This window comes from Diachasma alloeum, unplaced genomic scaffold, assembly GCF_001412515.2.
Source record: "Diachasma alloeum isolate Michigan unplaced genomic scaffold, Dall2.0 Dall_scaffold_00203, whole genome shotgun sequence".
Taxonomy (NCBI): Eukaryota; Metazoa; Arthropoda; class Insecta; order Hymenoptera; family Braconidae; genus Diachasma; species Diachasma alloeum.
The window spans coordinates 250,085-266,431 of record NW_021680368.1 but is presented as its reverse complement, the minus strand read 5'-3'; the positions used below and the strand labels follow the sequence as shown (position 1 = coordinate 266,431).

Below are 16,347 nucleotides of genomic sequence, written 5' to 3'. Positions count from 1 at the left end.
CGACCGATCGCTGATTGTACGCGAGCTAATTTCATTCTAACATCAGTTTTGGCTATAAATCCCAGACTTCACGCGAGAATACAAAATTGTTATGAACATCTCTGAAAATCTAATTTCGCAATCTCTCTCACGGGGGGAGGGGGGGGCGGTAATGTGTAATAAGTATATTTATACATTTTTTTCCATGATTCAAGGCAAGAATAATGAACACATGCATGAATGACATTTGATAATATTTGTCATCTTCATAACATGATAAAAATCGTTTGAAGGGAAATCATGAATGGTTATCCCATAAGTGGAAAATTGTCATGTAATCTAAATCAATTGCAAATCAAGTTGCAGAGCTCGCTCTATCCATAGGTGTGTTAATTATTTCTGTTATGCATCAAGAAAAAAAATTATATAAATTGACTTTCTATACATTTCAGTTTGCGACTCTGAAAGCATCATCCATTTCCCCAAGAAAATCGAGGGGCTACTCACTTCCGAAATCACGGCGCCACTCTAGCATGAAATCATTCTGAAATCACTCTGAAATCACGTGAAGTCATTGAAATCACGGAAACACGTGAAATCATTGAAATCACTGAAATAAAGTGATTTCAGCTCTCTGAAATCACGTGAAATCGTCTGAAATCAATGAAATCACCGAAATCACTGGCGCCATACGAACTGTGCAAGTAATTCGTGATTTTGAAATTGACACGCTTGCCAAGAATGATAATAAAATGTCGTACTCACTGCCATACTAAAATGGTGAAATGGACCCCTTTTCATCGTCATTGACTCAAAATTGGTGGAGTGGAATCAAACGAATTCGTTCTTAATTGCCACTTATTATTGCCAGTTTAGATTTTCATAATTTGATATAACCCGTTTTGCCCCACCTCTATTATTTATTAACTTTATTTTTCTGAAATAACTGATTTCGAATTAATGAAATCATTTGAAATCATGAAATCTCCTCCCGTGACGCTTGAAATCATTGTGTCCGAAATCACTGAAATCATCGCTGAAATCACCCGAAATCGACTTCATTTTGAAATCATGGTGTCCCTTAATTACTGAGTAAGTAGCCCCTCGAAGAAAATTCTCATGCCAATTCAGTTCAACTACAAATAAATTGCAGGAACTAATGGGTTCAAATGGGGTTTTTTTCCTGTCCCAAGAAATGAAAATATGTCAATTTACTGTCGACACCTTCCATCTGTCACCCTATAAATTCAGAGATATTCAGCAAAGACCGATCTTAAAATGAAATTTACCTAGTGCATTGACTCATTTCATTCTTCTACTTCATTACTGTTGTATGTATTTTGGATTGTACTTCGAAATTAAAAAACATGCGAGTCAAAACGCGATTAATCTAGAGGGAAGAGCTGATCGTAGGTGAATTGATTAACAATAGTTTGTCCAATATCGCGGAAGGCTCTGCCTAAAGCTCTCTCAACAACGGGCATGAGCTCCTTAAGAAAAGCATCGAAATTATTATTGATCGCGTTGTTAACAACATCCCCGATGACCTTGTCACCGCCAAACAAATTGTCCAACCTCAATGTGCCCTTGCCGACAGTAATTTTGAGTTCGAATTCCCTCACGCGGAAGTATTCAACGCCGTCCACAGTCTCCGTTTCCGCGGTGAATTTGACAGCGCCGAGGCAATCGGTAAAATTGCCCATAATGCGACCTGACCCGGTTATTGGCAGCAGCAGAACCTTTCCGTCTATCTCGTACTGGCCGTCGATACTCAGGTGAGGGAGGAAGACGTCCAAAAGGTATACGAGTGATCCCATGTCAGCGCTTTAAAAAGAATTATTCCTTATTAAATTCTAGATTGTAGGATGATTAAATTTTCAAAATTTTAAAATGAAATAGAAATCTGAAACCTCGAAAAATGAAAAGGAAGAGATCTAATGTATTCACGAACGAAAAGAGAAAAACCGAATTATCGGTGATTCATCGAATCAAACGATGAGGCTCTTAATACACGAGAGACAGGACTCGCTCTCTTTCCTCCGGTGGCCACCGAACAGATAAGTACAGTGACAGTTGTATATTATGGGTACCCAATTTCGATTTTGATAATTTCTCGAATATTCCATATTCAATGAGAAATTTTTACTGTCACTGGTCTCAGTGCAACCTTTTTTCTCTGAGACGAATAATTTATAATTGAGGAAATGAGCCTTTTTTGTCTTTTATAATCTCTGATCTCGTGTGATAAATTAAAAGTGCACATATTTTTTGATAAATTAAATAATATAATGAGTGACGACTCTTTTGGGTTTTGTGATGAATAAAAAAAGGAATAAATCCGAGGGTTATTATAAAATATAGATTTACTTAGTTTTACCGCGTAATTTAATGATTAATATGACTGACATTGAGCTGTTCGATTTATTCAAAATATTTGTAATGAGCGTTTATTTGACTGTTTCTTATGGGATTTTGCGTAATCTTCAAATATCTATAAATATTGTCTTAAAAATATCAATCTAAACTCCAATCTTTATTCATAATAATAAATTTGAAGGCACATGAAATGAACCAAAATTTTGTTGATTCTTTATTGAATTTATTTATTTTAATTGTAATTATTTTTATCTGGGAGAAAATTTCGAGTACTTTTATTTTAACCGATCGTGTGATATTTCGGGTCATCGTGAGTTTAATCATTTTTGTTAATGTTCTCCATTTCATGGCCATAATCAATTCTTTTCTCCACTAAAACTTTTACTGGCTTCGGAAATTTTTCGTCCCAGCACACAATAATAATAATTCTATTACAAGATCATTCATGATTGCAAAATTTTCGTCTATTCACCCAAAAAAAGTCGGTCTGAATCAGACCGAAAAATCGGTCTGAATAAAGTCGGACTGAATCCTGTCGGGAATCAACTTGTTTCATGTCGAATTGACGGCATGAATCAAGTCGGACTCGGACCGATGCAAACCAGAATATCGGTCTGATTTAATTCGATTTTTCGGTTTGATTCAAGCCGATTTTTCGATTTGATTCAGACCGATTTTTTGGTTTGATGCAAACCGATTTGTCTCTAAATTCTCGATGTACATTGTCGATGATATGTATGAGGTCCCCTTGGGAAGCCTCATACATACGGGGGGGGGGGTACTAAGAAAGATGGCGAATTTTAGAAATGTTGCCACTGGAATTAACTCTCTCTCGTGAAAGTCGGAATGAGTTTTTAGAGGGTGATGGAGGGATGGCACCCGAAAATTTCCCCAGAGCAAATGAAATGAACCGATTCAACTGTATTTTTTAATCGATGCGTCTCCATTTAACTTAAAACTGACAAGTTTATGAGAATGATCTAGTTAGTGATCAAACCCTTAAGAATAATCGAGCGAGCTGGGAGGGTTGGAAAAAAAGCAGTCATTTTTTTCTTTTTTTTTTTACGTATTCTTTAAATGATGGAAAAAGCGTGTGCAAAGTTTCAGACTAGTGGGGAGCATGGTTAATTTATTATGAATTTTTGAAAAAGTGGTCATTTAACCCGTGATCATCCCGAGTGGAAATTCCGGTCAGGTCTTGATCAAGTTTGGATCAGGTTAGACCCGACCACTGATCAAGTTGACCGATCCGGTCTTGATCAGATATGTTACGCCTCTGACCAATCCGGATTTGATCAGGACGAATGGATCCGAACTTGATCAAGTCAACTGTATGAAAACCGGATGACCTGTCTGTCAGTATCAATAAAAATTATCAATGATAATTAATAAAAAAAAAATCAATTCTTTCACCGTAGGCCGCCTTTCTTATTATGATTTGTATCGGGGTATTCGTTGAATTTACAATTATTCCTGATCTCGCGGATGTGCGTGTGTATTTTCAGAGATAAAATATGCTCAATTAAATTTTTATTTATTTCATTAATGAATAATAATAATGATAATAACAATAACACTTATAAATAAATAGACATTAGGTGATTTTTTTTCTCAAGATCATTTACGTGTAAGTTTGATACTCCTCTAATACGTATTTACGGCATCATCATCCCTCCCTTCTGTACATTTGAGAAGGGCTGGCTGTTAATTAAATTGATTAATTAAATTAAATTGATTTAATTTAATGAATTTAATTTAATGAATTTAATTTAATTTATTTGAATTATAGTACAATGGTCCTTTTTAAAGATTGAAAATAATTATTGAGAATGGTTGATAAAACTTAATTTGAGTAGTATAATAATAGTTAATTAAATTATCCGAAAAACTTATTAAAATTAATGTCAGGTGGACCGGATCTGAATCTAATCATTTTCTCTTCAATTGACCCCGTTCAAATGCCGATCAAAGACATCAAATCGGAATTCGATCAAATTGGGGTCAGGTAGCCGACCTCAGGGTGAGATCGTGCCTACCTGATCAGAACTAGATCTGAATCATCCTGCAGTTTTTCGGATCCGATTTACTGGATCAAAATTTGGTCAAGTTCTCATCAGGAATCACCGGATCAGTCGAACCTTACCAAAACCTGATCAAGTTCTGATCGTGCTTCAGGTGGGCCTGAAGCAATTTCCACTCGGGATTGTGGAAATCACCAAAAAAACTGCAAAATCCAAGGAAAAAATGCAGCCAAAGTCATGAAACTTTAGACACATTTAGAACATCTAATCAATGATTTTTTGAGTGAAAAACATTGTCGCTTAGGAGAATTGTTTATTAATCTTTTCCTTAATTCGCTTTTCCTTAATTCCGGAGCGAAATGTGGTTGTAGGAAATTTTACGGAACTGTCACGGAATTTTTTCGGAGCGGTCCGTAATTTTTATCCGAATCTCCTGTGAATACTTACGATACCGTCACTCAAATTGTCTGAGACGATTCCGTAATCGGTGAGTGAATTGTGAGTTCCGTAATTTTTACTGAACATTTCTCTCCGTGTAGACTCTCGTTATAGTCACTCCCGTTATAATCGCCTTTCCCCTTGATTGCTTTTTCGCCAGCGTGAAGGCTTCCCCCACTCCTTATCACTATCAACTCCAAAATAAAAACATCGATGTTTTCGTAGATACGCTATTGTTTCACCTTTCTAGAAAATCGTCAACATAAAATACTCTGCCAGTAAATTTTCGAAAAACTGGGCGCATGGTGGGGGTAGAAAAATATAGTCGCATTTGCCGAATCGACTTCCCCTACAGCCCCTGGCGTGCGACTATAATGAGAGTCTACTGTATCGATAATTTTCGCGTTTTCCTACATTATTTCTCCACGTGCAACGTGGGGGAAATTAGCGATGATGTTCCTTGCAACCCTATGTATTTGTAACAACTTTAGGATTCTTCATTTTTATTACGCGCATACAGTTCTTGACATTTTGCATATAATATCATTTTTAAATGTACTCAATCATGTCTTGAACAATTTCCCTTCAATTCTTTACTTTTTTGGGTCCCCCCATAATACCTTCAATCTGTCAACAATAGAATAATTGAACTGAATTGTACAGTTTCCAGTGATTTTTCTATCAAATTATAAATTTTTAATAACGAAATTTCCTGAAACTCCAGTGAATCCATTACTTAATAAAATGTTCAAGAAATGTGGCGAAAATTTTAGTCAAAAATTATTAAAACTAATGAGGTTTTATAACATTTTCTGATGAATCACCTAGCCTTAGATAGATTTGCGCAATAAGCTGTAGTGTTTAAGTCTCGAAATCGTAGCCCTTTTTCCCTCCTTCATAATACAGCATTGGTTTTTTGTTTGATTCTCTTTTGTTCGATGTGTCGAGTTTCATGTCAGGGTCTTGGACTTCATTTCTTGAATATTAAGAACTGACTGCATCGATCGCTGAGCAGAATTATTCAATAGTTTAGACCATTCTTGTCGGATTTCTGTGGAATTATGTCTTATTCCACAGAAATCCGACAAATTCAGTCAAGTCCATTCATTTGCATTGAGTTTTGAATTTCAAGAAAAGGAAGTAATTATTGACCTGAGCAATGCACTGTACTACGGAAGTAAAAGATCATAGGTAATACAAAATTCGTTTGAATCTTTGGATTGTCGTTTCAATAGAATTATGTATATACTCCATTGTATTAAGCACTTCCATGATGCAATAAAAACAGGAAGTGTGTTACTCACTTCATCTTGGTCACAGAGAAGTCACTGGCGCCGTAGGCATTCACATCCTTGGCGGATAGCTTCAATCCACCGCCCTCGGCCGCGACGATTTCCTTCAGGAGCAAAGGCTCAATTGAGGGGATTTGATATTCTGGCACACCCTTAACCAAGTACGGCCTCAGATGTTCAACGCTGGCTTTTATGCATTCGTTAATGTTTGGATCATTTCGTTTGCAGACGTGGAGGAATTCAGCTGCAAAAACCAACACGAAAAGATGATTAATAATTATTTTTATTTCACTCTTTTCAATTAGGTTTTCATTTAGGTTTTGAGAAGAGAATATTTTGAGAAGCAGGAGTACTGAATAGGGTACACGGAGAGAATAGAAAATTAAAAATTACAATGTGAACTTAGTATTCGAAACTATGCCGAAACAGTTATAAAATTTCATTTATCCTGGACGAATTTTTACTCGTGCCAAACTGAATTTTGCTTTTTATTCTACCACCTTCTACTATACTGGCTCGCATTTTTTTCTATGTTCAACAGTCAAATTTGAATGTGGCGGATATGGTCCTCGATTACAATATTTCCCCATTCAAAAATAATTTTATATTTTTTCTGTGTAAGTAGACCAATAGATAGACACCGATTGCAAGATAGATGGTTACAACTATTTTTGAGTATTCTGTTATAAATACACAAACAAGAATAATATAATATATTAGTAAATATTATAAATACATTAAAGAAGGGAATTTATGTAGCTTTCCACATCTTTGTGACGTCATAGGAAATGATTGGTGGGATTTGGATGAGGTAGAGGGGGAAACGAGATTATTCTCAACATGAATAACCAGAAAATGTTGACTGAAAAAAATGGATAGTCCAGACCGGGATTTGAGGACAGTGACATTGAATGCGAGTTAGGGGGAAAAAAAATCATGATATTTCAGGTTTTCTTTAATTTTTAATGACGAAATTCCTTGAAATTTCAGTGGTAATTAAATTCAGACAAACGGCTGTGCGACTGGGGTTTTACATGGTTTCCCGTGCAGTCCTAGCTCGAATGGGGCACAGCTAAGAGTAAGACGGCCATGATACCGCAGATAACAATGAGATGAAAAGTAAAGGAGGGGAGGCAGGCTAGAGGAGGGATTTCAAATCGAGAACTACTTCGATAAAACCAATGAAATAGAAAAATAAATAAATAAAAAAAAACTCAGACAAAAATTTTCAACAGTATAATATAGTAAAAGTTATATTGTTCATTCCCATTTGGAAAAATAGCACTAATGTATAATGTATAATGTCCCATAGTCCTACAAAATTCCGGCGTTTTTGACACAGGGATGAGACTCCCACCACTCGAAAGCTTTTTCAGCGGATTTGAAATCAGCACGCTGATTTCAAATCCGTCGGCCAACTCTCAAAAAAGGACTTATTTTTTGAGAAAAAAAATTTTTAAGTCCGCAAAATGGCCCAAAATTGCTTTTTTGAAAATTTATTTTGAAAAACGCCTGCATCGCTCGAGCTGAGAAAATTTTTAATCAACAGCAGGAAATCATTCAGAATAACTTTCGCATTTTTTCAGTTAAAAAATTGCATTTAACTTTTGAAAGAATGTCATGGCGGCAATAGTTTGAATTTGCATCACCACGTGAAATCTTAACCGCCAGGTTTGAGCGTTATTATTTCTCCATTTAATTTCGTGAATATAAAGTGTCTTCAACAGAATAGAAATAAATGTAACGCGCGAAGAAAAGAGTATTCTGATTCCTCTCGTCGATAATGAGCCAAATCTTCGGCGGAAATCGTTGACAGTTTACGGAAGTACACTGTATTGAGAATAAATCGATTTGGCGTGCGGCGATTGGAGAGCAGCTAAATCATCCACTCCGAGGTACATATTTACTGATTTATCATATTTTGACATGCTAAATAGTTGACAAAAATGGGCATTTTATTATTAAAAACGCTCTACGAGATTCGAAAATTTATACTCTTTATACTATTTTTCCCTAGACTTGTTGAACAGATATATTTCATACATTTCTTACATATCGCATGCAAAACATGTAATTAACCCTAGATTGGTCACCATATGAGGGAAGTGCCGCAGCGCGTCGTTTTTCTTCCATTACCATTGATTAACTGATCGGAAAAATTTTAAAAAAATTGACTTTTCCAATCAGAGTGTCTAAAAAATTTTAATAGTTATAGAACAACATAATTCTCAAAATTCCTAAAAAAAAACAAATTATTTCTAACAGAGGAATTATTTTTTCCCATGTTAAATCAAAGTGCCTGTTACGCGACGTTGCCTGAACGCGCCCGGGCAGTGTACAGTGAATTTGGCAACGTTCAGGCCTAAATAACATGGCGGTACTTCCCCGCGGACGTTACCAAAGTCGCTGGGTCGCGTAGGGTGACCAACTAGGGTTAATTTCGGAGCACATTCTCTCTCAGTCTGCAGTCTCCTAGAATATTTTAACCCTCAAATCTGCTTGTCGAAATCCCACATGGCGATGCAACTTCAGACTATTGTCGCAATGACATTCTTTTTAAAAATAAATGCAATTTTACTTATTATTTTTGGTAATCGGATCAGGCCTTCCCTGGGGTCAATCAGAATCCAGTATTCAATAACATGGAGTACTTCCCAATTAAAATTACAGCGGTTATTTCCCCCTAACTTTTGATAATTTCCGTCTAGCTCTGCAATTGTTTCTCTAATCGAATAACTGTCAAATATCCTGTGGAGTGAAAGAAAGTCATGAAGAAAGTCAAAATGAGTCGGTTTGGGAAGGATCCGATTACCAAAAATAATCCGTCGAATACCACTCGACCTCCAAAATTAATCGAACATTTCCCTCATGTTTTTCTGCGTATCAACGATCGGGATAAGTTTTGCACAAAAATCCCTCGCGCTGCGCGTTCGGGATTTTAATCTGCAAAACTTCTCCCTCGTTGCTACGCAACAAAACACTCGGGAAATATCCGATAATTTTGGAGGTCTCGTAGTATTACTACTGAAAAAAATGGAAAATTTATTGTGAATAATTTTCTACTTTCGATTAAAGCTGCTCTGCCTTATCCAAAACTATAATTTCTGGTCTTATCATTGCTTTCTATTCTCAGCTCAATCAACACAGGCGTTATTTTTGCTTCCGAATAGAAGCATTGTAATCGTCCAATTTTCACATTCTCTAATTTTCCTTAGAAATGATGTGGAATGGTCTGAAACGTAAAAATACGAAGTTTAGCAACCATGTCTGCATGTGATCATGTCCACCGCCACATAATTGAGTAATGAAGTGACTAAAATAACTTCAAAAAATCTGCAATGCTGGCAGATTATAGATCTTAACGATGTTCAAGCGAGGAGTAGGATATTCGAAAAATGCAGCCAATTTTATGAAACTTTTTGCACATATTTAATCTATTTAGGCACCCCTTATAAAATTTCAGAAACCCCAGGTTTAGAATAACAACAAAAATGAATTTTAAAGTTGCTGCTTGTATATGAGGTTAAATGGGTGATCGATAATTTCAGTATTTTTTCCATATTGTCGACTGGTCGATAATGTAGGGAAAATATATGAGTTATCGATGCACCCTTCAACCTCATGTATACGTAGTAACTTTAGAATTCATTCCTATTGTTATTCTGAACCTGGGGGTTCTGTAATTTTGCAAGGGGGGCCTAAATGGATTAAACAATCTGTGAAAAAAATTTCATGAAATTGGCGGCATTTTTCGAATATCCTACTTCTCTCCTGAACATCGTTGAACTAACTCGGTGCAAAATTTCAGCCTGATCGATCTAATAGTTTTAGAGAAAAAGTAATTCGTTTTTAGTTTTCCGTAAATATCTTTAAAACTAGTGGACTGATTTCGGTTTTTTGCTTTCAAAATATTCGTTTCGATGTCTTCTATCTAAATCAATCAAAACATACATATCCTTTCATACAGTGTTTTCGAGGTATTCCCGTTTTTCTGTTTTTTCATTAAAAAAAAACATTGTCAACGCGCGAGCTTATGCAAAAATCGCGATGTGAACTTGAAATTTGGACAGAAAATATATATACCCGTTCATAGGAAGTGTTTGAAACATTAGAATTTTTATTACATCTACGGAGGTGGCAGTAAACATCTAAATTTTTTGCTGCTAGTTAATATTATAAAGCTATCAACTTTTGTAATATTTCAGACCATTCGGAAGCCCGAATGGGCTTTCGATGCTCGGAAGCTCGAATGGGCTTTTCGTCATTAATGACGAAATAGCTATTTTCGCCCCAAGGCCGAAAACGATGAGTGTGAAGGTTGCAGACCGAGGCGACCCGCATAGAAAAAAATATAAGCCAAAACTTATAAGTGAGATATAGTGATTTCTCTAATAGAAATCAAATGTCCGAGCGCCGCCCTCCGGATTTTCCAGGGGCGATTCTCGCATAGCATACATGTGGCTGATGGCGCAACATCCCCGCTAGCGCACCCACTATGTGAGATCAAATGTCCGTGCGCGCGCCCACCGATTTCTGTCGCCCTGCCGATCAGAATTTCTACTAGGGTTTGCCGAAATTATATCTTGAATATATCCACCTAGTATACCAGATATATGCCAGATATATCCGGTGGCATATATGTGCACACATATCCAACATATTTCATATATTGCATTTTTTGCCGGAAAGTATACCACATATAAGCGGATATAAGTGATATATATTTCTGTATATTAATTTTTCACGTGTCAGAAAAATTGTTTTGGGCCGAGTGACGAACATAATTTTTAGCAGACTATTTAGCAGATTAGCTCCAGTAAGCAAAATCGTCCATTCCGGTGATGTGTCGAGAGTCACAAGTCAATGGGGTGATGTTATACAACAAATAAGGTGTAATAAAAAAATATTCCTGAAAAAATCATTTATCATATGGTTCTTCAATTTTATTGGAATAATAATTTCCTCGACAAATATCCGATTAAAAAAAAAACACTTTATTCCCGAAATTAAACGCATGCATCAGACGAAAAGTAGTACAACTGAAATATTGCTATTTGAATATGCATAAAATTAATGAAAATACCCGGATTTATCCCTAAATTTTAGTAATAAAATCCTTAATGATAATGATTTCCAGGCATACGTCACTAGTTTTTAGGAATCTATCACCAATTTTGGTGATACTCCACACTGACTAGAATAACGATGATCTTCAGTGATTTCAATCACTAAAATTTGGTGATAGATTCCTGAGAATTAGAAATGGGCCTCTGAAATTCAGCGACATCTTTGAAAAACGCATTTCCCTGAAAATTAGTGATAACAGCACAAGAAATTGATTAGTATCAATTAAGAATTAGTGAAAAATCTCTGAAAATCTGTGACATGTCCCTGTAGATAACACCTTGTTTTTGCCTTGTGTAGTATCAAGTGTCTCTAAAATTAGGGATATATCCGTAAAAACTGAAACATTTTTTTCTCTGCATAATCTCTATAAAGCCGTTGTCCTAGCCTCTGGCACTCCCGAAAAAATTACTAAAAACATCTAATGATTAAAATTTTCACACTCAGAAGAAAATATTTTTACACAAAAATCACTTACGTAAGTCCTTAGCTATTACAGTAGTAGCCAATGTGGCGAGAACGAAAGTTTTCAAATACTTCATCCTCTTAGTCAATTCCGTAATTTTCACCAAATACCAGATCAATTCGCTTTGTGTAACCACTGGAAAACACAAGAGATCTAAACCCAAATCTATCTTGCACGGTCAATATATTGGTGACAGAAGGGGGCATCTCAGGAGCGGGGAAGAGTTCCAAGTTTGAATAATACATTCATCCGCCCCCGAAAGAACACGAGATTCCAAGGAAATCAATGTTCTTCCCCTCCACAGTTTTCTGTCAACAGTTTCATGCATACTGAGTCCATTATTTCTTCCCCATCCTCTACTACTCATCCTAACTGTCGGTGGAACAACGTAACCAAATAAACGACAGATGAGAAAAAAATGTATGTACTGCACTTCCTTTGTGTAACGCATACTATGGCCCGAGTCATTTTACTCTGCGATACGAATAAGAAAACACGACATTGGCCTTGGTTACACATGACTAATTTCTACGTTGTACCCTTACGTGATATTCGAATCAGAGTAAGAATCGCATTCTGTTGATTTTTCTGTTTTTTTTCATTAACTTTCCCCCTCTTACCATTTGTTTTTTACTCTTTCTATTCGTGGGTAATGACGATTTTTACCTTTTTGAGGCTAATAAGGAATGCACGTGGCAACTATGTGGACAAATTTCTGTCTATTATAAGTGGTGACAGGATAATCATAACGTCTCTTGAGAATTTCTGAGACACATCTTCTGTAACAATAAAATTGCAGGGGAAATTAAAGTTGCATTTTTTTTGTTTTTGGCTTATTTTTGGGGGAAAATACTCTGAATTGGGTTACGGTGAGATGCGAAGAACATGAAAACAATTTTATGATTATTTCTACGAAATAAGCCATATCTTCTAAAAAAACAAATACATATCGTGTGTCTAAAAGCAAAAGGTCGTAAACGCCAAAAAGCTACTTTCCGAGTTTCTCAAAGCCAGAAGGTCATATCTCCACTCATTTTTTCTACAATTCTGCGTGAAAATACTGGAGAAACTTATTATAATACCTTCATTTTCAGATTAATGTTGAGCTGCATATACGACCTTTTGCCTCTAATTTATATCCCCAGAAATGAAAAATTCCTTAAAAGCAAAAGGTCTTAATGACAATTTTTAATTTTTTTTTACCATGTACGACCTCTTGCCTTTAATTTCTGTCCTCAGAAATGGAGACTGACCTAAAAGCAAAAGGTCGTAAAGACAAAATTTGGGATTTTTTAGTTTCCAATTCCGTGGACAAGTTATACCTTTAATATTCCAGTTGATGTCACATGAAGTTATCGGTGTCTTTGCTTATGGTCAAATAATTATATCGGCAACTTAATAACATCATTTGTGTGAATAGTGTATCTTCATTTTTAATCCAGATTCGTCTATTTCGGAACATTGTAAAAACTCTCAAAATGTTGGTATTTTCTAAACATTTTTTGCGCACTAATCACCCCTTGTATAACTCTTTCAAGATACGCTTATGTATTACGTATTTGTAACAGAAGAATGCATCTCTAAAAAAAATCGAAATTAGGGAACTGAAGCAATCTTCATTTTTAAGGGTCCAACAGAGCAGTGATCGCAAGAATCCCGTGTACAGTCGGGTACTAAAGTTTATGAACAAAACACATAGGATGCAAGTGCAGGCTGTTCACGAACTTAAGTCCGCGACTGTACTCGAGGGTTAAATGGGAGATTTTGAAAATTGTTTTTAAGAACAAAAATTTCCTTAAACCAATGCTGAATTTTTTTTTATATAGAAAATTTTCAGATTGAACTCAAAAATTGCGGCCGAGGTATTTAAAGGGCGTAAGTGCCCTATACATAGGGAGGGGTACCCAAATATCGGGAATTTCAGATGTGAGGAGAGGGCTTTTTGCAAAGAGGGGGAGGGGGAGTTCTAAATTTAGAATTCACAACCAAAAAAATTGAGTCGGTGAGGTTTTCAAAAATATTTCCAACACTAAGGGAGATAGCGAGTTCTTACTGAAAATTTGGGGGGGTGAGAGGTGTGCATTGAGAATTCACAATCAAAAAAATAGAATCGGTGAGTTTTTCAAAGATATTTCCCAAACTAAGAGACAGCGAATTTTTACTGAAAAATGGCGGAAGGGCGAGGGTTGTAAATCGAGAATTCAATAAAATATATATCGAGAATCGATAAAGTATATCGAGAATTCAATAAAACCTCCCTCTTCCCCAAATTTTCAGTAAAAATTTACTATCTCCCTTAGTTTTGGAGATATTTTTAAAAAAGTCGCGGACTCATTTTTTCTGGTTGTGAATTCTTAATGCACCCCACCTGCCTGCCACCATCTCGCCTCCCGAAAATTTTCGTAAAAATTCGCTATCTCCCTTAGTTTTTTTTTGGTTCTCAATTCTCAATTCACAATCCCATCTCCCCCTCTCTGCAAAATGCTCCCTCCAAAAATAAAAGAAATTCTCTAGATTTTAGAAAATATTTTTTCTAAAATCAAGTATATTTAGTAACGGAGCTAGAAAAAAATCGCTTAAAATGAATGATCAAAATGGGGATTAATGTTAAACTATTTTTTTCTAAAACTTAGAAAAAAGTTCTAGATTTTAGAAAACTGAAGGTTAGAAACCGCTGTTTCTAAAATTTAGAAACATTTTTCTAAAGCCAATCCACGTTTTCTATCTGTGTGTGCTGAACCATGTTTCGAGGGAATTTGAAACTTCTTCAGATTATGATGATTAACAATCGTGAATTCATGGGTGCATGATCATTCGACGCATAAAGGAATTATATACCTCATTCTCTCAATGACTAGGAGGATATTCTAATTTCTGTAATGAGAAATGAGTAAAATTGGAGGAAACTTTTTCATAAAGATTGAAATATCAAACTATAAACAAAATATAAAATTGGATATACGACCTTTTCCTTTTAGGTGAGACATTTTTCTAACTTCATCAAAACTAAAAAGGTCGTTTCTGCATTGATAACTAAACTCGAGATATTTCAATTTTTTGGGTTCACTTTGATCGGTTTCCTAAAAGCAAAATGTCGAATATGCTGGCGCATACGACCTTTTGCTTTTAAACGTGCGATATGTTTTTATAAAAATTTTCATCCAATCAGTATTTTATTTGGCTGTTTCTGGAGGGAATTCAATTGATCTCTCAAAAGAAGACGATTTCCATAGAAAAAAAAATTGAATGGAAGAAACAAACTAAGTTAGTTAATCATGAATAAATAATCAAAATTCGGTGGAAACAATTAATCCCGAGCTTTGTTTCCCTTCAAATGTTAACTGGAAATATGTTCCATCTTGTGAAAAACAAATGAGTTGAATTCAATTTTGAAAAACAAATTGCTTAGAACACGAAATCAATGCTTTACTTATTTTGAAAAAAATAATGAAATTTTCCTTAAAAAAACAAAAATAAATGTTTTTGTAAAAAAACCGCCATGGAAAAGTTTCGTTTGGTTCTTCACTGTCTAGTATCTAATCCTCCATCCTGCTTCTACTGATTTTCTATGCCATGGAGAATTTTTTTCCAATCCTTATTTGAATTAGAACTTTTTTCTCATAGACATCGGCCCTATGACAATTCATTCAACATTTAAGGCTTGGCTTTCTTTTTCATTTCTTTGTTCTCTTCAAACATTTCTACTTTCCAGTATGAACCAAACAAAACTCTTCTTTGGTTGGGCCTTCCCCGATCGTAAACGAAGGTGTGGAGCTGCTAATCAGTTTGCTTAATTTTCTAATAATCGCTTTTCTTTGGTCATTACAGAATAATGCAAAAACATAATTGATGTTCGTTTTTTAACAGGAAATGTACATTTCAGTAGCGAAGTGGTAAACCGGGTTAAGTCGTTTTTTACTATTGGCTAGTTTTTGACGAATATCTCGGAATCTAAAAGAGATAGAAAGATTTGTGTCATGACATTTTTTGTAGAGCCAATAGAGCGTTATAAAAAAAGTCATGAGAAAAATTTTGCTATCTCTCTTATATTCCGAGATATTCAGCAAAAACTGGCTAATAGTCAAAATCGACTTAACTCGGTTTACCGCTTCACTACTGATTTGTCTCCTCAAGCATATGTTATGTTTGAATAATAATTTCAAGAACAGCAGCAATCCTGATAGTCACGCGCCTATTCCTATCCGCGTTGGGAGGTCAATTTGATATGCAGATCGACAGCTTCCTAACAGAGTAACGTAATTACCAAGAACGGTAATTACCAGTAGTAAAATTACGTATCTCCAAAACATGCACTATTTATGCATGTTATTAAAAAATCATGGAAATAATCAATAGATGCAATCATGGAAATAATCAATGTTTTTGCAATAGACCAATGTACAGCAAAGTTCCCTTTATTTTCCGCTTCTATTATTTGTCCTCTCTTCTCCTATGGGTTTGGTCTCCCTCAAAAAAGTTCTCCTACTCTTCATGCCTTCTGCATCCTTGTTTTCAACGCCATGCGCGTAGAACTGCGCAATGTCTGAGTAACGGGATGATTGCCACATGGTGATAATCGTAGGTTATGTTGCTTCTCTCCCACTACTACTATTCTCCCCACCCACTACCCAACTTCCCTCTCCAATGCACC

The 16,347-nt window shown here is 35.6% G+C and overlaps 1 protein-coding gene across 1 annotated transcript; it reads right to left on the bottom strand.

The window, feature by feature from the left end:
* Positions 1-667: 667 nt before the first annotated feature.
* LOC107036057 (protein takeout) lies at positions 668-11,897 on the bottom strand. The gene is made up of 3 exons (XM_015253778.1): positions 11,709-11,897; positions 6,119-6,350; positions 668-1,803 (listed from the first exon to the last, which is right to left on the bottom strand). The coding sequence occupies exons 1-3, from the start codon at positions 11,770-11,772 to the stop codon at positions 1,365-1,367; spliced, it is 735 nt and encodes a 244-aa protein (XP_015109264.1). The 5' UTR covers positions 11,773-11,897; the 3' UTR covers positions 668-1,364.
* Between the last annotated feature and the right edge of the window lie 4,450 nt (positions 11,898-16,347).